The sequence below is a fragment of the Onthophagus taurus genome, chromosome 3 (assembly GCF_036711975.1).
Source record: "Onthophagus taurus isolate NC chromosome 3, IU_Otau_3.0, whole genome shotgun sequence".
Lineage (NCBI taxonomy): Eukaryota > Metazoa > Arthropoda > Insecta > Coleoptera > Scarabaeidae > Onthophagus > Onthophagus taurus.
Genome location: NC_091968.1, coordinates 702589 through 726491, shown reverse-complemented (window position 1 = coordinate 726491; position 23903 = coordinate 702589). Strand labels below are relative to the sequence as shown.

Below are 23903 nucleotides of genomic sequence, written 5' to 3'. Positions count from 1 at the left end.
GACCACAGCAAAGTCGTCATGTCTTCAGTCGTCTTGCTTGTAGAGTTAAGCGATTTGGGGTAGTTCGTCCTAATCACAACATCAGACACAGAATAAAAAGAACCGTGCAAGACAATCGAACAGCGGAGGTAATAGCCGGTGTTGAGTTATACCCTCATTTATCCGTCCGTGATATGGCTCAGTCCAACGGATATTAAAAGAAAATAAATTTTACGCTTATCATGTAAATCTTTGCCAAGAATTAAGAGATCAAGATTTTAATAACCGATTACAATTTTGTAATTGGTTATTAGGCCAAACTCAATTTTTTCATCGGAATATCCTTTGGACAGATGAAGCGACATTTAAAAGTAATGGGCAGTTAAACCTGCACAATGCCCACTACTGGTCAGAAGTTAACCCCCATTGGATGGTTGAAATGAACAATCAAAATCTGTGGTCTCTAAATGTGTGGTGCGGGATTTTGGGCGACACCATAATTGGGCCCTTTTATTTTGATGGCACTCTCAATGGTCGCAGGTATGCGGAATTTCTTGCTGGCACATTGCAGCATGATTTGTTGGGTGACATTCCACTAGCAATAAGGAGGAGATTGTGGCTACAACAAGATGGCTGCCCAGCACATTATGCTGCGGTATCTCGTGCGATTTGTGACCAAAAATTCCCTGGGCGATGGATTGGAAGAGGAGGTTGTGTGGCGTGGCCAGCACGATCACCCGATTTCACCCCTCTTGATTTCTATCTTTGGGGTCGACTTAAGAATTTAGTTTATAAACATCGACCAACAACAAAGGAAGAAATGAAGAACAGAATTCAAGAAGCGTGTCAGAATTTAAGTGCAAGAGAAATTTTAAATGCAGTAGATAGTGTAAGGCTCCGGCTTGAAAAATGTGTTGCTCAAAATGGTAGACAATTTGAACATTTATAATCTTTGTTATCTTGATTTTGTTAATTTTTTATTAGATTGAGCGTTTTGTGTCGTTTTGTCGTCCAAATAATTCCTTTCCATAGTTATTTTATTCATTTGTTTAATAAGAACTGGTATTTTTACTTTAATTTATTAAGTTTTATTATTTAGTGTTTTGTAATATCCTTCTGTGGTAAAAAAAACTCCTTGTTATTTTATTCATTTTGTTAGTAAAAACCAAGGACAGTAGAATCTAATTCTACTGTCCTTGAGTAAAAACAATTTCTTGTTATTAACCAGCCATTTCTAAATTACACGATTTTTCAAAACGACGAATAGCGACATCTATTTGTCAACTTAAATAACACCGGTAAAAAGTACCAACAATTAGGGTTTATTATTTCGAAAACGATTAGCAATATAAAAATTTTTTTCAAGCGAAAGAGATTTCTATTGAAGAGTTCTTTACGATGATATCGTAATTGACCCCTCTTTACATATAAAATATTAAAGTACTACTCAATTGCACCCACTTCCGGATGTTGTTGGTCGGTCGTAACACACTATCTAGAAGGAGAGTGTCTGCTTTAGTTGACGAATTTTTTATTTCAACTCTCTAGGACTCACCGTTTCCGAATAAATTGGCTGGTACGGGTGGTCTGGGACACCTGTATACGAATTGTTTAGTGGATAACGTTTACGTGTGAAAGTAATTTTAGAACACTTATCATAGTTCAGGAACAGGCCGTTATCAGCGCAGTAAAGCTGGAACCGGTCTAGATCCTCCTGAAGATTTTCGGAATCACATTTGTTTGTAATGTTAGAAAATATTTTGCAATCATCCGCATACAACAGGAATTTTGCATGTTTAAAGCAAGAAGAAATGTCATTAATATACGCCACAAAGAGGATAGGGCCAACCCTGCGGAACACCCGATGTGACAGGGTTATATGAGGATGTAACCCCACCAATCCTCACCGCCTGACAACGACCCGTTACGTACGATCCCAACCATGTCAAAAGACCTTGCGGTACATTAAAGGTACTTAATTTCTGCATCAGAATATTATGATCTATCTTGTCAAAGGCTTTACTAAAATCGGTGTAAACCGCATCGACCTGATTGGAACAATTGAGGGAATTATGAATAAAATTAGTATAATAAACTAGGTTAGTTTCCACCGATTTACCCGGTAAAAAACCATGTTGTTCCGTAATCAGGCTAGGTTTCAAGAGGTAAAGTAAATAAGAATATATGATTTTTTCAAAAACTTTCGAAACCAATGACAAGATAGTAATCGGGCGGTATTTAGAGACGTCACCCCTGTCACCGGACTTAAAAACCGGCAGCACAAATCCCCTCTTCCACTCACCAGGAAAGGAACCAATACGTAAGGACAAGGAAAAGATTAAAAATAGCGGTTTAGATAGACCATTCGCGCAGTGTCTAATAAAGTTACCAGGTAAATTATCAGGACCAGCTCCAGCTTTAGGATCGACTTCATTAAGAACGAACAACACATTTTCCTCAGTAAACCACGGGAGAATACCGGCTGAACCAGTCCGGTTAGCAATGGTAGCGCCGACAAATGCCTCATTAAAATAACGTGAAAACAGAGAACACACATCAAGGATATTATCCGCGACCTCATTACCAAGCCTCATGTGAGTGGGAATACCGGCACATCCACCCCTCCTATTTTTAACGAAAGACCACAAATGATCAGGGCGCTCAATCAAATTTTCTTGGACCGAGCGCAAGTACTTCTGATAGTCAGATTTAATCAAAACTTTAGAACGTTTACGGAGAATAGTAAAAGACAAATAATAGTTATTGTTGCTAAACCTCTTCCAATTACGATGAGCTTTAAGTTTCTCACGAATGACTCTTACTGTGGATGGAGAATACCATGGTGGAAAACGACATTTAGACACGGGTTTATGCGGAACATGAGTGCTGACGAGATCGTTAACCGCATCATAGAAGGCTCTAACAACTTCCTCAATCCCACGACCATCAAATCGTTCCGACCAGTCGATCGCGCAAAGAGCATCGTTAATCGCTACATAGTCAGCTTTGTTATAAAAATATTTAATTGAAGGACCATCATGAAAACAACGCAATTGAACGTTGACAACAACAAATTCAATGGCGGGGTGATGACGATCCGGCTTAACCAACGGATCCGGACAACATTTAATTTCCCGTACAGTGTCAATGTTACACAAAATGAGATCAAGTATTCTAAAGTTTTCATTGTATAAATGGTTAAATTGAAATAAGTTGCAATATTCAAAAGCCTCTACAAATTGTCTGGCACGAGCACCGGCTTCACCAGCGGGTTCAAGAATCCCTGACTCCGCCCGCCGCCGCAACGAGATTGAGGGCAAGTTGAAATCACCTGTAATAACTAAAGTGGTATTTTCAGGGACAGAGTCCCTGATAAGTATCAATTTCTGTAGAAACATGATCAAAGGTTCTAACTCGCCAGGTGGCAGATACACACAACACAGGAGTAAACGCCTAGCCGCGCACTTAACTTCAACCCACAGATCCTCCGCACCCGAGCTGAAACTCTGCAACAATGATGCCTGAAAATGACTCCTCACTGCAACAAGAACGCCACCACCATCAATTTTCCTCGAAAATGGCGCGCATCTGTCTCGACGAAATATATTAAAGTTGGAACAAAAGAACTCCGAGTGAGACAAATAATCTCATGACCAATAAGCGATATTGTACAGTGAGCAGTGAAAATTTTTGTAATGGATGTTACAGACCCAGGTATGTATAAATAGAATCAAGTACTTTTTCAAGTTTAATTCTATAGTCTTAGTTATTTTTTATTTATTCTATTTGTGCATGTTTAGTATTTATTTTTGTTTTTCTTCTATATTACGAAGAGTTTTTGTTTTATTTCCAGGCTCTTCCCGATTTTATTTATTTTCACATTTTTTTGTTTGAAGAATTTACTCTACTATATTATAAACAACTACTGCCAGAAACTGCCTAAAATATTAAAAAAAAATAAATTAAACTAATAGTATGTAGGCAAGACATACTTATTTTTGGTACGCCCTTTACTATTCTAAGCTGTTCCTCGTTTTAGATTATGTTGGTTTCAATGTCTTGACTCGAGAAGGCATATATAATCTTACAAAACAATGTAATGGTAGAGATTTTGCGAAGAAATTGGATATAGTGGAAAGAAACATCATAAAACGGCGAACGTTCGCGGATAAGGAAAAGCAACTAAATGGCAAGCTGCTAATCGTACAGAAAAAGCGTTCTTAGAAAAAAATCGTAATTGGTTGCAAGGGACTGTTAAAATAACGCAGAAATGTATGTCGAATATAGGTGGTCGTTCGGAAAGCGCTTTTGAAGATTTAAGCGATTGCAGTAAACGTCGCAAAACAACATTTTTGAGGAAGGAGAATGAAGCTGAAGCTCTCTTGTTTGCTGGTCAAATGGCTCTTCGAAAATTTGGAAATGTGAGTGGAGCACAAGTGGTAAAGGACATCATGTCATCGCCGCCACGTGGTAATAAATATAAGAAAGCTTTTAGAAAGAGTGAGACGTCTGAGCCCGAAAAGTTAACACCAACACAAGCGTTATCTATGTTTGTAGAAGCTTCATTGACACGAAAACAATATGAAATTATTAGAGAAAGCTCAAGAAAACTATATCCCTCTTATTCACTTCTACAGAGAGCAAAACAAGATTGTTATCCAGACTCGAATGCTTATCGTGTTACTGAAACGTGTGCGGAAATTAAATTACAAGCATTAGCAGATCATACTGCAAAGCGATTAATTATTTACCTAGAAGAAGTTTTGATATCTCTCACACGAAAAGAATTGGCATCCTTGGAGCTGACGTATAAATGGGGTTGTGATGGCTCTCAACAAGCACAATTCAAACAAACATTTTCAAATAGCAGCGATTCCGATTCCAACATTTTCCAGTCGTCACTAGTACCTCTTCACCTTATTTGTAAGAAAAATAAGAAAGTAATTTGGCAAAACCCTCCTCACCACGTTTTTGCCGACCAATGAGAATCAGATTTATCAGGGAATCGAAAGATGTGACAAATGAGGAAATTAATTATCACAAAGAGCAGATAAAACATTTAAGTACAACCGAAAATAATATCGGAGACAAAGAAGTGACGGTCAACCATAAAATGTTATTTACCATGGTAGATGGTAAAGTCTGTAATGCCGCTACCAATACAGGCTCGACCATGTGATGTTACAAATGTACGCTTACGTCAAAAGATTTCAATGATTTGGAAAAATCTGAAAAAGCACCTATAAACTCAGAAAACTTGGAGTTTGGATTGTCGATTTCGTATAAAATTACAATAAAAAAGTGGCAAACAAGAACAGAATCAGAAAAGAATATTATAAAAGAACGGAAGCAAATTATTCAAGAAAAGTTTAGAAAAGAACTTGGCCAAATCGTTGACGTACCTAAAGCCAACTACGGCAACAGCAACGATGGAAGATTCTTCTCTAACGTAGAAACCTCGGCAAGTATAACAGGAATCGACCAAACCCTCATTGAAAGATTGGCTACAATTCTGGAAGTAATATCCAGTGGTCATAAAATTGACGTAAATAAATTTTCAGAGTACTGTCGATATACGGCTAAGCTCTACATCCAGTTGTATTACTGGTACCCCATGTCACCAACCCTCCATAAAATTTTGATACATGGCCCAACAGTAATAGAAAAAGCACTGTTGCCTATAGGAGCTCTATCAGAAGAGGCGGCAGAGAGCAGAAATAAACATTTCCGTCAGTACAGGGAAAAATATTCACTTAAATTTTGCCGGGTCCAGTGCAACCTGGATGTCATGAATCGCCTTTTGTTAACATCAGATCCATTTTTAAGCTGCAGTAGACCTAAATCTATTAAAAAGTCAAAACCGTTCAGGCCGGAGACAATTAAAATGTTACTTCCATGGGATGCGGAGGACAAAGATGAAACTAGCGAAGGTGACGAAGAGTCAGATGAAGAAGAGCGAGATGCGACTTAATTTTCGTCTTATTAAAAAAATACAATATATTAATTACTTTTTTACTACATAAAAAATACTAATAAAATTATTAATTACCTATTAAATATTTTTGTTTCATTTTTCCATTTTTAGATAATTACCAACCCAATTTCAATAAGCTTTGCTTTTGATGACAATAATTTATCACTAATATAATAATTTTGATCGACAATTTGGGTCAAATACTCCACTGTGCGTCGGTAGCGAACGTGATAAAAAAATCTTCATTGAAAATTTCCCAAAAATTTAAAAATTGAGTGACTTATAATCCTAAAAAATACAAAGTTAAAGAAGAATTTTCTTCTAATTACGTTTTTTCTCCTTCATTTCTTCTTTTTCCTTCTTATTAATTTACAATTTTCTTTTGTACTAACTTTTCATTGCTATCTCTTACAACTACTACTCGTTGTCGTCGTATTTTCGCTTGAATCCGTTTCCGTGCTTCCCGTCGATAGGATTAATCTCGGCTTTTGAGGGGCGGGCAAAGCCGGATATTCGTCAACCGGAGGCAAAACGTTATATTTATAAGCACCTGATATGTTTCCAACTGGGGCGTAATGCGCCACCACTACCACTTTTCCCGATCTCGATCTCGCTTTTCCAACGCCAAAATATTTTGAACTTCTCCAAACTAACTGTGTAAAGTGTCCTAAAAATAAAAAAAATAAATCAAATTGTGATTTTTTGTGTATTTAGATGTGATTGAAAGAGTTAAAAAAAAGTTGATTAAAGAAAATCAATTTTCAAATACAAGCCAAAGTTGAAGGTTCGCACGCTATGCATATTCAAAAAGCAAGAGGGTGCGGGTTACACGTTTTGACAGTTCTTGCGTGCGTACAGTTCTTAGTTTTAAATTAAGAACTCACCCGCATTTACATTGGCGTGCAAAACATCGGGTTCCTTTCCGTAATCGTACTGTCTCACGGCACTATACCAATACGAAGCAACTTCCGTACCGGAAACGTCGTTTTGAAGCGGAGTCGATGGCCTACAGAATAAATTCTGACCAATATCTTTATCATTACGGTAATAAAAACGATTCGTATGAGCCAAATGATTTGCCCAAGTTTGTGCTAAATGACACAACTAAAAATTAAAAAAATTGTTACAAAGAATTTTTGGTATAACAAATATTAGTTATTTACTTCAGAAGACATTGAAAGTGCTGGAGATGTGTGTCTTTGTCGGTACACATTGTGCCAACAAAGACAATCTGTAATAAAATCGCTGTCTTTCCAAGCTGTTCGCAAATCAGAAATGTCTAAAACCATGCTAACTGGACGGTTAGAAAGAATCTGAAAAAGAAATAAAATTTAAAGTGGAATAAAATAAAACGATTAAGTTAATTTATTGCCACAGATTAACTTTTACACTTCCAACCAGCCATATATGTTAATGAACACGTTAAGCACGCAAAGTTCGTGGCAATAATTGACCGCAAAAAGCAATTTTAACCCCTTAATATACACATTTTCCATTAAAAAGTAATAAACTTTAAACATTCATTTATAAGTTAAATATCTAATTAATAAACCTTATGTAAAAGTTGCGGACGATTGTCAAGCTCCTCCTGTTGCAATTCCCCATCATTCCCATTATTTGATTTCGCAGTTTCACTCCCTGTTTTAGCGTGAACAATTCTTAAAGATTGCACGCGTCTTCGTAAATTTTGTAAAGCATGTGCCTCTTCGCGTTTTCTGCTCGGTTGATAAACGGAGGCCGATGGAAGGACGGCGAATTGGGGCTCCTGTTGTATGGAAGCGCTTAAAAGTCGCCGACTAACGGGGACTCTACTAGTTGAAGTAGCGGAAAGGGGGCAGTCTGAGACGCCCCCCAACGAAAGGCTGTTCGAGGCCGCCGGACAGAAGGACATGGCACCGAAATTTTCCGGGATCCAGCATCCCGTTCGCGAGGGCTTCCACGGAAGACTGACGCAACGTGTTGTCGGTCGATAAGCGGCGCCCCTGAGGAAAACCAAGTGTGCGCAGCGAGTGCGAACAGATTTTCAAACTTTATTAATTCCAAATTTCCAGAAAATTCTTAAAAAATCAATCACTTTTACATCAAAATTGATCAAATTAGAATTATTTTTTGTAATACCTTAGGAATTCCCCATATTAAATTTTTTCTTCAAACACAACGTACAAGTCTAAAGTACATGATTAAATTTCTATTTTAAATGTGTTTTAATAAAGATTAAGGAATAAATCAGAGAAAAAATTGAAATGTTCTGGAAATGATTCTTGAAAGTTGAAATTTAAGTCAATACTGTCAATTTAGTTCTATATTATGTCAATAGGTGTCTATTATAATAATTTCAAATATATTATCAAATGAATATAAATTAAACTTTGTTTAGTAAATTTTATAAAAAAAATGATACATAATTCATTTCTACGATAATATAAATTTATATTGCTTCAAATACAAAAGAAAAAATAAATTTAATTTATTTCAATTTTACACCATTAGATGGCGCAATAATATTTTTTAAATAAAATCAAAATTAAAACTTGAAATATTAAAATTTCTTTGTATTCTTAAAACAATTCGAATTCGTAAAGACGAATTTAATTATTACATAAATTAAATATAATGTTATTTAAAAATATTTTTAAACTTGAAACTTAACCTCAATTCTAACATAACCTCAAAATAAGAATTATTTAAATCATTTTTATTTTGTTATAAAAATGTTAAGAAACTCTTTTCAAGTATTTCGTTTAACAAAAACATCAATTAGAGGTAAATTTGTTTTAAAGTAACATCAAATGAAGGTTATAATCTAAAAATTTAGAGTCCTCAACTTTAACTTCTCAAAAATGGGATCTTATCTCGGCTGTCTGCATCGAAAGACGGCCAACGTTAGCTCCGCCATCGACGGGTTTACAAGAAAACTTTAAAAAGTACTTGGATAAAGTCGAATTGGAAAGGAGTCATAAATCCAATCATGAAATAAGACACGAACAAGATTTGTAAGTTAGACAGTAAAATGAAGTAAATTTTTGTAATTATTAAATTTCTTAATAGGATACAAGCGGAGCAGCTTAAAAAAGGTGATGGTGATGTTGATATGGCGTTAAAACAAACTGCCCAAGATTTTTTCGATGCTAGTAGAGAGGAATTAAAAAGATTTAAAGTAGCTGAAAAAATCACCGAGTGTGATAAGAAAAATAATGTTAAATCGTTAAATAGAAAACTTGATAAACATTTAGTGTTTGTTATGAAACAAAAAATTGGTAATAAAGATCATTATTTGTTACCACAAGGTCTTAGGAAGGATGGTGAAAATATGCGACAGGTTGTCATAATAATAAAATGAAATTAATTTTTATGTAATGATATATTTTAGGCTGCCGATAGGGTAATTAAAGAAACTTTCGGAGGTGATTTTAAAGTTCAAATTCACGGTAACGCACCTTGCGGGGTTTACAAATATAAATATCCAGGGAACCTAAAAGAAAAACAAAGTTGTGTGGGTGCTAAGGTAAGTTTTAAAAATAATTTAGAGGAAAGATAATGATGAATTAAAATGTTTAAGATTTTCTTTTATTTTGGTCGATACACAAACGGAAATATTAATAAGCAAATTTCCGATTACAAGTGGCTGGATAGAAATGAATTAAAAAATGAGTTACATAATGGTTATTATGAGAGGTTATCACAATTTTTAATAGATGAAAATTAATTTATTTAAAATTAAAAGTGATAATTAATTTAAAGATGTATGTTTGGTTGCATACATTTTGACATTTAATTAATTTTTTAAATAATCTTACAATATTCTTGAAGGGTTGAGTAATAAAAGATTATTTAAACTCAAATAAAAAAATTTTTTATATTTTTAATTTATCCTATTTAAATCATCAACCAAACCCTTTACAGTTCCTTTTAAATCGTACATCGCCCGATTTTGAAGATAATAATCGTATTTATTATCAAAAATGATTGTTGGAATAAAATTTATTGAAGGTTGAACGTTATAAGTTTTATCGCCGTTTCGCGCTAATAATTCCCTTCCTACTTTACTATTGTAACAATTATGTAAATCATCCCATGAAATACCATTAGATTCGGCGCATTTTTTCGTTGTCGTTTTTGCTGAAGGATTTTTTGCGGACATGACACAGTTTACAAAATTAATTTTGTCGTCTTGATTCGCGGCGAATTTTAATCCGCACGCTTGTAACATATTTCCATTACATTCTTGAGGACCGTGTTGACACAAAAACGTCCAATCGTCATCCAATTTCTTACTATGCTACGATTGGAAATATTAAAATAATTTTTTGTTGAATCATTTGATTTACCGTGGCTTTTCCAAATGGGATTAAATCGAAATCGACGTCTTTTTTGATTGCATCGTAATTTGGGGCGAGTTGATTTTTGATGAAATTTACGCTATCGCTGCATAAAGATTCGTAATAAATCGACATTTTTAAACGAGGTGTCTAAAACGTTAAGAAATTAAATGAAAATGTTGTTGGTGTAAATCAAATTTACCTGTGATATAGTTTGTGGGATTAAAACCAAGAATAATGTTAATAAGAACATGTTAATGTGGAAGATTTATGAAAATTGAAAGAGAACTAACCCAAACAAAGATTTATAATTAACGATTGAAAGATTATCTTGACACTAAAGGTCAATTTTTTGGTATTTTGTCATGGATTTGACAATCATCTATTTATGTATGTATACAAACAGTAAAGATAAATTTGGATATATTCTTTTAAATTATTGAGGGGAATACCTAAAGTGCTAATTTATTTGAACTGATTATTTATCTATAAAGATGGGTTTCTCAATCAACGAGAAATAATTGCTGAGGAAAGTAAGCTACAAAATAGGAGTATTTTTTAAATTCAAATTGCAATATTAAAGTTTTATTAATATCTCAAATACGGCATTAAAAGTGTTTGCCCTTTCTTATTTTATTTATAATTGGTTTAACACAGTATTCAAGAAATCAACTAACGACTTATCTTGTTTATCGGCATCGTAAACATCGTTATAAATAATAGTTGGAACAAAAGTCATCCATGGTTCAACGGCGTGAGTCCGATCACCATAAGCAGCCAAAAGTGTCGCCCCAACACCATTCTTAGAACACTCCACCATATTATTCCAACTAATTCCGCTTGCAATAGCACATTCCTCCATTAAAGCAGTACTCGCAGGGTTGCTTGCAGACATAACGCAAATAATAAATTTAGCTTTTATGGCTTGGTCGTTGGTTTCATTTAATCCGCAAGCTTGCATCATATTTCCGTAACATTCATTTTCACCGTGTTGGCATTGAAAGTGCCATACACCATTAATCAATTCATGCTAAAAAATTAAAATTTGATTTAATTTTAATTTATAGTAAAGTGGTGATTACTCACTGAACCTAAACCATAAGGGAGAAAATCAACAGTTATTTTCTCGGCTAAAGTATCGTAATTTGGTGCAAACTGTTGGGCGATGAAACTGATGCTATCCGGACAAAGTGCCTCATAGAAAATGGAGACTTTAAGGGGTTCCTAGAAGAATGAGTCGATTAAAATGATTCGAATTAAAACGAATTTGTTAGTTAGGATTTTTTTTAATGAGGTAAATCTATGCTTATGGGTAAATAACAAGACAGTTTTAAAGTAATTTAGCTTATCTTTTAAGTGTCGTTAAAATAGCATCAGATAACTAAAACATTTATTTTCTAAATAGATTACACCATAGCATTAAATAAATCATATAATGAAAATCTTTTTGATTACCTATTGAACTACCTCTTAACTATTGAAAAAAGTTGTAAAACAAATCGAAAAATCCCAAAAAAAAAGAAAAATTAACTCACCTGAGAAGAAAGCGCAATCGTTGCGGTGAAAAGAACACCAAAGAAAAGTAATTTAATCATGATTCTGATTTTAAATTTATTTAATATTTATGGTAAAGTTACACTTTGAGTGTTTTTTTTACAATGATCTGATTGTTATAAAAAAAGGTTTTGTTGAGGAGTGTGTTTAGCTTATCGTTTTGAGTGGATTTTATGAAGTGGTCGAAGTCAGGTGGAATCGTGCGCAAATGAATCCGTCTTCTCCAAATTAAGTTAAGATAGGGAAGTTGTTCTAATCTTGTTGGTAGACAACAGTAATTGTCTAGGTAATTCTTCATTTATCTAAACTTACAGATAAATGAAGGACCTGGATGGAGCTAACGAGTAATAGTGGCTAGGTTGTTCAAATACGAAGAAAAATACTGTTGACCAAAGCTTATTAATACATAAAAATATAAAGTCTAGAATATTGAACAAGTTTAGCATTTCAAGTACTTTGAGATCGAAATAAGCAATCACGGAAACCAAGAAAGAGTTAAATACCAAAGCATATTTTTTTTTAGTTGTAAAGCTGTTCTTTTTTTAATATTAATCGATAGATAATTAAAAATCCTTTAAAACGAACCCAAACTCGACTTATTTATCTCCAACCATTATCGAGATATCTTAATTTTTAGCGAAGAAAAATGACGGTTATTTGACATTTGACAGTTTCTAACTTTTTTATTTTTTTAACCCAAATATATCATGTTTGGTATCAAATTAAAGCATTTTTGATTCTTATCAAGATCGTTTCAATATTTATCAAAAAATCGTTGTTTAATTTTGACATTTGACAGTTTATAACAACTTTTTAATTTCTTAACCCAAATATATCATGTTTGGTATCAAATTAAAGCATTTTTGATTCTTATCAAGATCATTTCAATATTTATCAAAAAATCGTTGTTTAATTGTGACATTAGACAGTTTATAACCTAACTTTTTTATTTTTTAACTTAAATATATCATGTTTGATATCAAATTGAAGCATTTTTGATTCTTATCAAGATCATTTCAATATTTATCAAAAAATCGTTGTTTAATTTTGACATTTGACAGTTTATAACAACTTTTTTATTTTTTAACCCAAATATATCATGTTTGGTATCAAATTAAAGCATTTTTGATTCTTATCAAGATCATTTCAATATTTATCAAAAAATCGTCGTTTAATTTTGACATTTGACAGTTTATAACAACTTTTTTATTTTTTAACCCAAATATATCATGTTTGGTATCAAATTAAAGCATTTTTGATTCTTATCAAGATCATTTCAATATTTATCAAAAAATCGTTGTTTAATTTTGACATTTGACAGTTTATAACAACTTTTTTATTTTTTTTGACCCAAATATATCATGTTTGGTATCAAATTAAAGCATTTTTGATTCTTATCAAGATCATTTCAATATTTATCAAAAAATCGTTGTTTAATTTTGACATTAAATGTCAAAATCAAATTTTGAAAATTTATAACATAACTTTTCTATTTTCTAACACAAATATATCATGTTTGGTATCAAATTAAAGTATTTTTGATTCTTATTAAGATCATTTCAATGCAAACTGTTGGGCGATGAAACTGATGCTATCCGGACAAAGTGAGTCATAGAAAATGGAGACTTTAAGGGGTTCCTAGAAGAATGAGTCGATTAAAATGATTCGAATTAAAACGAATTTGTTAGTTAGGATTTTTTTTAATGAGGTAAATCTATGCTGATGGGTAAATAATAAGACAGTTTTAAAGTAATTTATCTTATCTTTTAAGTATCGTTAAAATACCATCAGATAACTAAAGCATTTATTTTCTAAATACTTAGATTACACCATAGCATTAAATAAATCATATAAAGAAAATCTTTTTGATGCATTAACTTTTGAAAAGTTACGTAAAAACACTTTGAGTGTTTTTTTTTACAATGATCTGATTATTATAAAAAAAGGTTTTGTTGAAGAGTGTGTTTTGCTTATCGTTTTGAGTGGATTTTAAGAAGTGGTCGAAGTCAGGTGGAGTCGTGTGCAAATGAATGTTTCCGAGTTAAGTTAAAAAGGACTAATCTTGTTAGTAGACGTAGACACAGTAATTGTCTAGGTAATTCTTCATTTATCTAAACTTACAGATAAATGAAGGACCTGGATGGAGCTAACGAGTAATAGTGGCTAGGTTGGGAAAATACGAAGAGAAATACTGTTGACCAAAGCTTATTAATACATAACAATACAAAGTCTAGAATATTGAACAAGTTAAGCATTTTAAGTACTTTGAGATCGAAATAGGCAACCACGGAAACCAAGAAAGAGTTAAATACCAAAGCATAGTTTTCTTTTAGTTGTAAAGCTGTTCTTTTTTTAATATTAATCGATAGAAAATTAAAAATCCTTTAAAACGAACCCAAACTCGACTTATTTATCTCCAACCATTATCGAGATATCTTAATTTTTAGCGAAGAAAAATGGCGATTATTTGACATTTGACAGTTTATAACAACTTTTTTATTTTTTTAACCCAAATATATCATGTTTGGTATCAAATTGAAGCATTTTTGATTCTTATCAAGATCATTTCAATATTTATCAAAAAATCGTTGTTTAATTTTGACATTTGACAGTTTATAACAACTTTTTTATTTTTTTAACCCAAATATATCATGTTTGGTATCAAATTGAAGCATTTTTGATTCTTATCAAGTTCATTTCAATATTTATCAAAAAATCGTTGTTTAATTTTGACATTTGACAGTTTATAACAACTTTTTTATTTTTCAACCCAAATATATCATGTTTGGTATCAAATTGAAGCATTTTTGATTCTTATCAAGTTCATTTCAATATTTATCAAAAAATCGTTATATTTAATTTTGACATTTGACAGTTTATAACAACTTTTTTATTTTTTAACCCAAATATATCATGTTTGGTATCAAATTGAAGCATTTTTGATTCTTATCAAGATCATTTCAATATTTATCAAAAAATCGTTATGTTTAATTTTGACATTTGACAGTTTGTAACCTAACTTTTTTATTTTTTAACCCAAATATATCATGTTTGGTATCACATTGAAGCATTTTTGATTCTTATCAATGTCATTTCAATATTTATCAAAAAATCGTTGTTTAATTTTGACATTCGACAGTTTATAACCTAACTTTTTTATTTTTTAACCCAAATATATCATGTTTGGTATCAAATTAAAGCATTTTTGATTCTAATCAAGATCATTTCAATATTTATCAAAAATTCGTTGTTTAATTTTGACATTCGACAGTTTATAACCTAACTTTTTTATTTTTTAACCCAAATATATCATGTTTGGTATCAAATTAAAGCATTTTTGATTCTAATCAAGATCATTTCAATATTTATCAAAAATTCGTTGTTTAATTTTGACATTCGACAGTTTATAACCTAACTTTTTTATTTTTTAACCCAAATATATCATGTTTGGTATCAAATTAAAGCATTTTTGATTCTAATCAAGATCATTTCAATATTTATCAAAAAATCGTTGTTTAATTTTGACATTCGACAGTTTATAACCTAACTTTTTTATTTTTTAATCCAAATATATCATGTTTGGTATCAAATTAAAGCATTTTTGATTCTTATCAAGATCATTTCAATATTTATCAAAAGATCGTTGTTTAATTTTGACATTCGACAGTTTATAACCTAACTTTTTTATTTTTTAACCCAAATATATCATGTTTGGTATCAAATTGAAGCATTTTTGATCCTTATCAAGATCATTTCAATATTTATCAAAAAATCGTTGTTTAATTTTGACATTTGACAGTTTATAACAACTTTTTTATTTTTTAACCCAAATATATCATGTTTGGTATCAAATTAAAGCATTTTTGATTCTTATCAAGATCATTTCAATATTTATTAAAAAATCGTTATGTTTGATTTTGACATTTTTCAGTTTATAACATAACTTTTTTATTTTTTAACTTAGATATATCATGTTTGGTATCAAATTAAAGCATTTTTGATTCTAATCAAGATCATTTCAATATTTATCAAAAAATCGTTGTTTAATTTTGACATTTGACAGTTTGTAACCTAACTTTTTTATTTTTTAACCCAAATATATCATATTTAGTACCAAATTAAAACATTTTTGATTCTTATTAAGACCCCAATTCACTTACTGTGTAAAATAGTCGGTTGCAGTAGACGAGGTTTAGTCAGCCTACCTAATCGGTCATTAGACGGCCGATTCGTTCAACCTAAGTGTAAATTAAACGAACTCATACTGATTGGCATAGCTTTAAGATAAAGTTACTACTCCAATATCACAAGGCCACAATTGTACCACAAGGATAAATCTACTGCAACTAATTTCGGACTAGAACTTAATTAGTTGGATACTAACATCACAAAGGTTTTTGATGTGTTGAAAATAACATTACAAAATATTTTTTAATTTCAAAATTCAATATTAAAGTTTTATTAATATCTCACATATGGCACTAAAAGTGTTTGCTCTTTCTTATTTTAGTTATAATTGATTTAAAACGGTATTCAAGAAATCGACCAAAGACCCTTGTTGTTTATCGGCATCATAAACGTCATTATAAATAATAGTTGGAACGAAAGTGATCGTTGGTTCAACGGCGTGAGTCCGATCACCATAAGCAGCCAAAAGTTTGGCCCCTACACCATTCTTAGAACACTCCACCATATTATCCCAGCTAATTCCGCTTGCAATGGCACATTCCTCCATGGAAGCATCGCTCGCGGGGTAACTTGCGGACATAACGCAATCGATAAATTTAACTTGCGTGGCTTGATCATCGGTTTCATTTAATCCACACGCTTGCATCATGTTGCCGTAACATTCATTTTCACCATGTTGGCATTCAAAGTGCCATTTATCATCAATTAATTCATGCTAAAAAATTAAAATTTTATTTAATTTTAATTTATGTTGAGGTGGTGATTACTCACAGTAGCTTTACCATAAGGAACAAAATCAACAAATATTTTCTCGGCTAAAGCATCGTAATTTGGTGCCAGCTGTTGAGTGATGAAACGAATACTATCCGGGCAAAGTGATTCATAGAAAACGGAGACTTTAAGGGGTTCCTAGAAGAGTGAGTCGATTAAAATGATTCGAATTGAAAGGAATTTGTCGTTTAGAATTCTTTTTGTGAAGTAAATCTATGCATAATTGTTAAATAATAAGACAGTTTTAAAGTAATTTACTGCACGAATATCTTATCTTTTAAGCATCGTTAAAATACAATCAGATAAGAAAACAATAAACTTAAATAACTTTTAAAAGGTTTTTTTTTCTAAATAGATTACATCATCACATTAAATAAATCATGAAAAAAAATTATTTTTGATAGTTCATTAACTTTTAAAGAGTTATAAAACAAAGAATCACCTCGAAAAATCCCAAAAAAGAAAAATTAACTCACCTGAGAAGAAAGAGCAATCGTTGCGATAAAAAGAACACCAAATAAAAATAATTTAACCATGATTCTGATTATTAATTTAATTTATTTATTGTAATAATAAAGTGAAGTAAACACTTTGAATGGTTTTTCTATAATGATCTGATTATTATAGAAAAAGATTTTGTTGGGGAGTGAGTTTTGCTTATCGTTTTGAGTGGTTTTTATGGAGGTGGATTCTCTCGTTCATCGTGTATTAAAAAACTGTCGAGGACAGGTAGAATTGCGTGCGAATGAATCCGCCTTCTCCAGGTTAACTTTATTATTGCCGATGTTGTCTCTTAGTTTTGTTTCACCTCAGTCACGGTCAATGGCAACGAGCTCTCTCAATAACGATTAATTTTTTTTCAGTTTTTCTTTATTGAGAGGAGAAATAAGTTTAAAAAAAGTTGTATCTAATCAATTTAAAAGAATTCTCAAATAACATTTCGAAAAATAAGAAAATAAATATCCTTTACACAATAATTAAGATGGATTAATTAGTAAAGATGTTAATTATCCTTCGAACTTTGAACAAAACGCAAAATAAGAATGTCACAAAAAGTAGTTTCGAAAAGATTTATTTCAATAATTGCAACTTGATTATCTATTTTTGTGCAAATCACTGATTCATTCTTGCATAAAATTTATTAAAATTCCTTTTTACTAAGTATCATCAAATTAGTAACCATTCATTTTGTATTCTATTTATAGAAATTATTTCTAAAGAATTAATTAATTCAATACGATTCATTCAAAGAGATGAAGATGAGTTAATGACACAAACATAAATTATTTTTAGGTCATGTCGAGTTAACCAATTTATAACATCGAAACGAATACTCATACAAACATCAAATTTTCAACAAAATAAAGATTAATTCTTACTTTATAACCTCAAAAAGTTTCTTCTTCTTCGCAATGATAAGGCTTGGCAATGAGATTTGGAAACTTGTCCTTATTATTTCCCAGTCGCTTCGTTTAAATTGCGGATTATTAGTCAGTGCGCTATTATTAATCACTGAATAAAAAGGCAATCGATAGCCGCCAAAACAAAAGCCTCGCGTATTAACACTGTATGCAAATATACAAAAACATTGCGATATTCTATCTATCAAGCAACAATTTAGCTAGTACACAGAAAAAGGAAACATACATTATAAACTCTTCTCGAGTCTGAGGGCTGAGTCTCATTTCACACGGGTCTCATAAGGAAGCCCCTCGGACAAGAATGATATGTATTACTTCTGGAACACAAGGAAAGAATGAAAAAAAAAATTAAATTCTAATTAAGTTCCCCGTCTAATACCATAATTAAATAAAATGTCTCTCATATCTGTGGATTCCTGCAAATTGTATTGCAGTAGCTTGTGTCTTAATTCTGATCTTATATACTCACATAGTGGACATTAAAGTACATAGTGATTAATGTCCCTCCAAGTTCCACAGTCGCAGTCCGAGCTATCTCTTTGTCCAATCCTCGTTTATTCTATCCCAGAGACAAGGCTATGTGTCTATGACATCAATACTCTTACACCGCGGAGTTAGCTTGAGAGCTTCACGGGCCAAACGATCTGCTGCCTCATTATTATGTATTCCGCAATGAGATGGTACCCAACATAACTTATTAGTTCCTTATTATCAATTAGACTCAATTTCTTCATAATGGAGACAAGTAAGTAATGAACCGTTCTTTCAGGTCTAAAATTTTTAAATGCTAGTAGAGCACTTAAAGAGACGGTAAATACGATAGTCTTTTCAAGTTTACGACGAAACACTACATTGAGGTCTTCACCAATACCGAGTACTTCAGCTGCAAAGATGGATATGTGAGGTGGTAGTCCTATCGATAATTGTGCAAAAAGTGTGGGTTGCCGTTTCATCTATCTTCCACGTATTCCATAAACATGTTATTAGCTCCACCCATCGGGGTACCCTTTATAATAATAATAATAATCTCTTTATTTCCTCGCTTACAAAGAACAGAAGACAACGTCCAGTTACAAGTTAAACTCGAAGAACTTGCTTAAATGATAGAAACAATGCTCCAATAACAATAACTTTAACTTACATTTAAATAATCTTAAATTTAGAGATTTCAACGGTCTCGGTAGGTGGTTATATATTTTTACTCCTAAAAAATTGGGACTATTTGAGTCCCAATTATGCTGTGCTATCGCAATGTGATCACAGCGCGTGTTATGTTCGTGTATTATTTTGAAGTATAAGAGCTGTTTTATGCTTGTGGATATAATGAGCTAATTCTAAAATATAAATACATATTACTGATAGGATATTCAGTTGTTGGAAAAGCGGTCTGCATGAAGATCGTTGATTTACGTTGCAAATCGCTCTTACTATTCTTTTTTGATGAACAAAGATCTCTTTCAAGACTGATGGTGAACCCCATACTGTGATACCATACGTCAGCTTTGGGTATACTTCGCCATAATATATCACTTTTAGTATCTCGCAGCTTAATGTTACCCGTAATATTCGAATTTGAAATAAAGTGTTATTCAAACTTTTTATTATTTTTTCCGTATTAGAATCCCATTTTAGATTTTCGTTTAATGTTATACCTAAGAGGCTGATATTATTTGTTTGTTTAATGCGCTGTGGGCCATTATAATGCTATTGTAAATAGGAATATCGAAGACCAGCCCAAATGTCCGGTAAGACACCTCATATGGGACTGATTTGCCTTATGTCTTGCTTAAGGTTGAAACTGTCTCTCTCAATTTCTCTAAGGATTTGTATCGTAATAAATTTTCTTGTTCTTAATTTTACTGTTAGCTTGAGTGGACGTTCATCCAACACATTTGTAGGAGTAGTCATCGGTAAACCAAAAATGCAACGAAGACGCCGGTATGTCATTCCTTCCAAGAGCGCGAGCGAAGCCTGTGGAACCGTCATCACGCTATGCAGTATAAACTGTAACCTCGATCTAACCAGCGCGCGGTACTCTCAAGATTACATGATCACCACCCCATTTAGTCGATGAGATTGCCTTCAGAATGTCCATTACCTTCGCGGCAGCACCAACCGATACTTGGATCTGTTTTTCCAGCTAAGTTTACTGTTAAATTGTACCTGAAGATACGTAGATATGTTATCGCTTTACCTCCTATGCGTATATTTGGGTAATTTATGTTTCTCTTTCTGCTAAAAATCATGGCCTTCGTCTTTGTGACTGATACATCCAAAGCCCTCCTTTCCAGAAATGCCAATAAGCTCTCCATACCCTGCAATCCGACCTGAATACAACGATATCATATGCCACTGCAGTACACTCAATTCGTATTATTTCATTATTTAGTCCATTAATATATAAATTGAATAGTAATGGGCTGCCTTGTGGTCACCCTTGAGTTTCACCTTTTTCCATTGAAATATTGACAATATGACACTTATAATTTTAGAGGGCACTCCATGTTGCGACAATACTTCCATTAGTACAGGAATCGAAACGTTATCTTATGCTGCCTTGAGATCAACAAATACAGCTATTAAAGGTAGTCTTCTAGTCATTGCCATCTGCACCGAGGCTGTTAAATATGAGATACAATGAGCGATTCCCTTTCCCTTCTTAAATAATTTTTAAGGTGAAATGAATAAGAAGTGACCAACTTTCAATCTCCCCCTGTTTGGGTATAGAAACTATATTTGTGATACCACGTTTCAGGAATATCACCGCTTTTTAATATGACGTTACTCCATGCTGGCAGTGCGCATTAAAATCCCCCATCAACACGATATTTGATCGATGTGGGATCTCTCTGAGCACCTCTTCCCATTCCTCTGTGCCGAAGTGAACATCTGGGGGGATATACCCGGACAGTATGATGGTATTGTCTATGAAAACACATAAAAAGTGTACTCTATTCACTGAAGCTGACATATTATCATAGTATGTGAAATTTCTGTAATTTTCTACATGCGTATAGATGACTATATCGAGGTGTAGATATGGTATCTTTCATCCAAATTTCTGTTATTGCTACTACATCCTGTTTATACATGTTCAGAAAGTGAAAGATACTACCTTTATTCTTGGAAAGACCCCTCGAATTCCAGAGTAATGTCTTCCAATTGGAATTTCGTTCAGTAAATTATTTAAATTTGTAAACGTATCTTCTCCTTCTGACTCAGTTACTACGTTATGTGATTCCTTCGTAAAGATAAGTGGTTCTCTAACTTCTTTTGGTAATGCTACACCTTGTTGTGACATATTTCCAGGTGTTTTTGTGAGGATTTTTTTGATTTGTTGTAATGTTTTTTTTCTGGAGACACATCGAATTTTCTTTAGAAACTCTCTAGACTTCTGTATCGCGCAGTTGGTGAGGTCATTGTTGTTTTTGGGACTAATTCCAGTGACTTTTTGTTGTGGTTGCTTCTTGACAATATCAGAGTAATCCACTACTTGTCTTCGAGGCGCTGTGCTAGCAGCAAAGTTAATCTTTCTTTGTATAGCATCATTTTTCTGTAAAGGATCCCTCATCTTCTAATATTTTCCTGTAACTCCACTTGTTCAAGATTTTTGATTAGTAAATTAGCTTCATAAGCCAAGTAATTGTGTGTTGCTAAAAGTTTCATTCCTTCAATTTCATTTTCCTCTAAAAGATTTTTTTGATATGTTGAGATAAAAACTTTATTATTATTTATTTTTTTGTTACATATAAATATTACAATTATCATTTCTAACTCTAGTAAAATTATGTAAAATACAAATTGCACTAACAACCGATGAGCAGAGTAAAGGATCTAGCGAATCAACTGTTGTTAATCGAAGAAACCGATTTTCCATACATCGAAAAGTTTGTTCTACATTAAACATAACCGAATTATGTAAATAATTAAATTTACACTGCCTTTCCGTTAATTCGCCCAACACTTTGTAAGGTGTTAACAACGTTTTCATTTGCGGATGTAATGTTCCTCCTAATAAATGTTTATTACACCGAGTTAAATATTCGTTTTCATCTATTAATTTTTGATATAAACCACTTGATTTTAGAATAGTTTCAACGTCTTTTCCACCTGGTGATCCAGCAAAAACATCCCTTAATAACAAATTATTATCCGTCACAACTTGAAGAACGATTGTATCACCCTTCATTTCTTTATTATAATATTTACTATCGTTTCCTTGGGACGCAATGTGAATATGTAAGCTTCCTATCACTCCAACAACCCCAGGGAAACCATACATCCTTTTAAAACCAACTTCGATTTGTTCGAATTCTTCCTCATCAGGCCACTTTATATAATTCGCACCCAACGAAGTTAATTTATCTAAATAAACCATTAATACTTCTTCGGCATCTTCATTTAAATCAAAAATATGCGGAGCTGAGGTAATCGGCTCGTTATTTCCAAGATACCACAAACAAAAAAGGAGATTTTTATCTGTTGATTCATTATCGATGTTTGACAAAACATCTAATTCAGCTTGCAAAGCAATTGAAGTTTTTCGTGACATACGAAATATAGATTGAAATTCTTCATCCGATAACATTTCCAACGTTTGTTCTTCATTTGATTGCATTTATTACGTTTAATGTTGATTGAGGTTATGTAGAACGTGTTTTTTAGGTTAGAATTTGTTAGAAACGTCAAATTATATTTGTAATTTGGGTAACGTTCCAAAAATTATTTTTTTAAATTAAAAATGTAAATTTTAATTAATTATTAAAATTTAATCGCATTTATTTGGATTAATTTTGATTGTTGTTTGAGGTTATGTATAACGTGTTTTTCAGGTTAAAATTTGTTAAAAATGTCAAATTTTATTTGTAATTTGGGTAACGTTCTCAAAATTATTTTTTTTAAATAAAAATGTAAATTTTAATTAATTATTAAAATTTAATTGCATTTATTGGGATTAATTTTGAATGTTGTTTGAGGTTATGTATAACGTGTTTTCAGGTTAAAATTTGTTAGAAACGTCAAATCTTATTTGGAATTTGGGCAATAATTTTTTTAAAAATTATTTTTTAAAATGTAAATTTTAATTAATTAATTATTAAAATTTAAGGTAGAAGGGGTTGGAGGTAAACGTCGAGAAAACAAAGATAACGAAGTTCTGCAAAGTGGGGAGAAGAAAGGAGGAATGGATGTGGCAGGGAAGATAGAGCAAGTGAAAGAGTACACGTACTTACATGGGATATGGGTTGGCGGAAAATAATAAGGTCGGGGCGCACGTGAGGGTGATGGGACAGGTTTGGGATGGGGGGAAAGAACTTTTGGGAGGGACATGGGAAAAAGAAAGGTTATGTTTGATGGCTTGGCAAGGAGCACAATTTATGGAAATGATGAAATGATGCGCAGAAGTATATAGGTAAGTATATAAGGATATACAAACACGGTATTGGAGATGGGTACTAGGGTTGGCAAGGGAGACTCCAGGGTATATAGTGAGGAGGAGGTCAAGGTGGATCCAGTAAGGGTGGAGGCTGGGAGAAGAGCAGCGAAGTATGAGGAAATGATAGAAGCAAGACCGTATTGCAGGATCCTGAGAGAATGCTGGAGGGAAATTAAGGAGAGAAGGCTAATCTATGGGCAAAGAGACAGGGAAGAATATTATAGAAAAGTGGGATATTCACTAACTGGGATCGAAAACAGAAG

General features: G+C 32.6%; 6 protein-coding genes across 6 annotated transcripts; 1 reads left to right on the top strand and 5 right to left on the bottom strand.

The window, feature by feature from the left end:
- Positions 1 to 6156: 6156 nt before the first annotated feature.
- LOC111421396 (venom allergen 3-like) lies at positions 6157 to 8199 on the bottom strand. Its single transcript, XM_071195192.1, has 6 exons — positions 8072 to 8199; positions 7506 to 8010; positions 7117 to 7266; positions 6838 to 7057; positions 6346 to 6620; positions 6157 to 6241 (listed from the first exon to the last, which is right to left on the bottom strand). Exons 2-5 carry the CDS (start codon positions 7842 to 7844, stop codon positions 6355 to 6357), a joined length of 975 nt encoding a protein of 324 aa, XP_071051293.1. The 5' UTR covers positions 7845 to 8010; positions 8072 to 8199; the 3' UTR covers positions 6157 to 6241; positions 6346 to 6354.
- A 400-nt stretch (positions 8200 to 8599) lies between these two features.
- On the top strand, positions 8600 to 9819 carry LOC111421399 (mitochondrial ribosomal protein L46). Its single transcript, XM_023054540.2, has 5 exons — positions 8600 to 8716; positions 8769 to 8946; positions 9002 to 9272; positions 9324 to 9458; positions 9513 to 9819. The coding sequence occupies exons 1-5, from the start codon at positions 8665 to 8667 to the stop codon at positions 9657 to 9659; spliced, it is 783 nt and encodes a 260-aa protein (XP_022910308.1). The 5' UTR covers positions 8600 to 8664; the 3' UTR covers positions 9660 to 9819.
- Positions 9796 to 10590, bottom strand: LOC111421400 (GILT-like protein 1). Its single transcript, XM_023054541.2, has 3 exons — positions 10475 to 10590; positions 10282 to 10422; positions 9796 to 10232 (listed from the first exon to the last, which is right to left on the bottom strand). Exons 1-3 carry the CDS (start codon positions 10523 to 10525, stop codon positions 9816 to 9818), a joined length of 609 nt encoding a protein of 202 aa, XP_022910309.2. The 5' UTR covers positions 10526 to 10590; the 3' UTR covers positions 9796 to 9815.
- Positions 10591 to 10841: 251 nt separating this feature from the next.
- Positions 10842 to 12050, bottom strand: LOC111421401 (GILT-like protein 1). The gene is made up of 3 exons (XM_023054542.2): positions 11808 to 12050; positions 11359 to 11496; positions 10842 to 11302 (listed from the first exon to the last, which is right to left on the bottom strand). Exons 1-3 carry the CDS (start codon positions 11865 to 11867, stop codon positions 10910 to 10912), a joined length of 591 nt encoding a protein of 196 aa, XP_022910310.2. The 5' UTR covers positions 11868 to 12050; the 3' UTR covers positions 10842 to 10909.
- A 4201-nt stretch (positions 12051 to 16251) lies between these two features.
- On the bottom strand, positions 16252 to 17567 carry LOC111421398 (GILT-like protein 1). Its single transcript, XM_023054539.2, has 3 exons — positions 17262 to 17567; positions 16786 to 16923; positions 16252 to 16729 (listed from the first exon to the last, which is right to left on the bottom strand). The coding sequence occupies exons 1-3, from the start codon at positions 17319 to 17321 to the stop codon at positions 16337 to 16339; spliced, it is 591 nt and encodes a 196-aa protein (XP_022910307.1). The 5' UTR covers positions 17322 to 17567; the 3' UTR covers positions 16252 to 16336.
- A 4381-nt stretch (positions 17568 to 21948) lies between these two features.
- Positions 21949 to 22824, bottom strand: LOC111421393 (uncharacterized). The gene has a single exon (XM_023054533.2). It carries the CDS (start codon positions 22822 to 22824, stop codon positions 21949 to 21951), a length of 876 nt encoding a protein of 291 aa, XP_022910301.1.
- Between the last annotated feature and the right edge of the window lie 1079 nt (positions 22825 to 23903).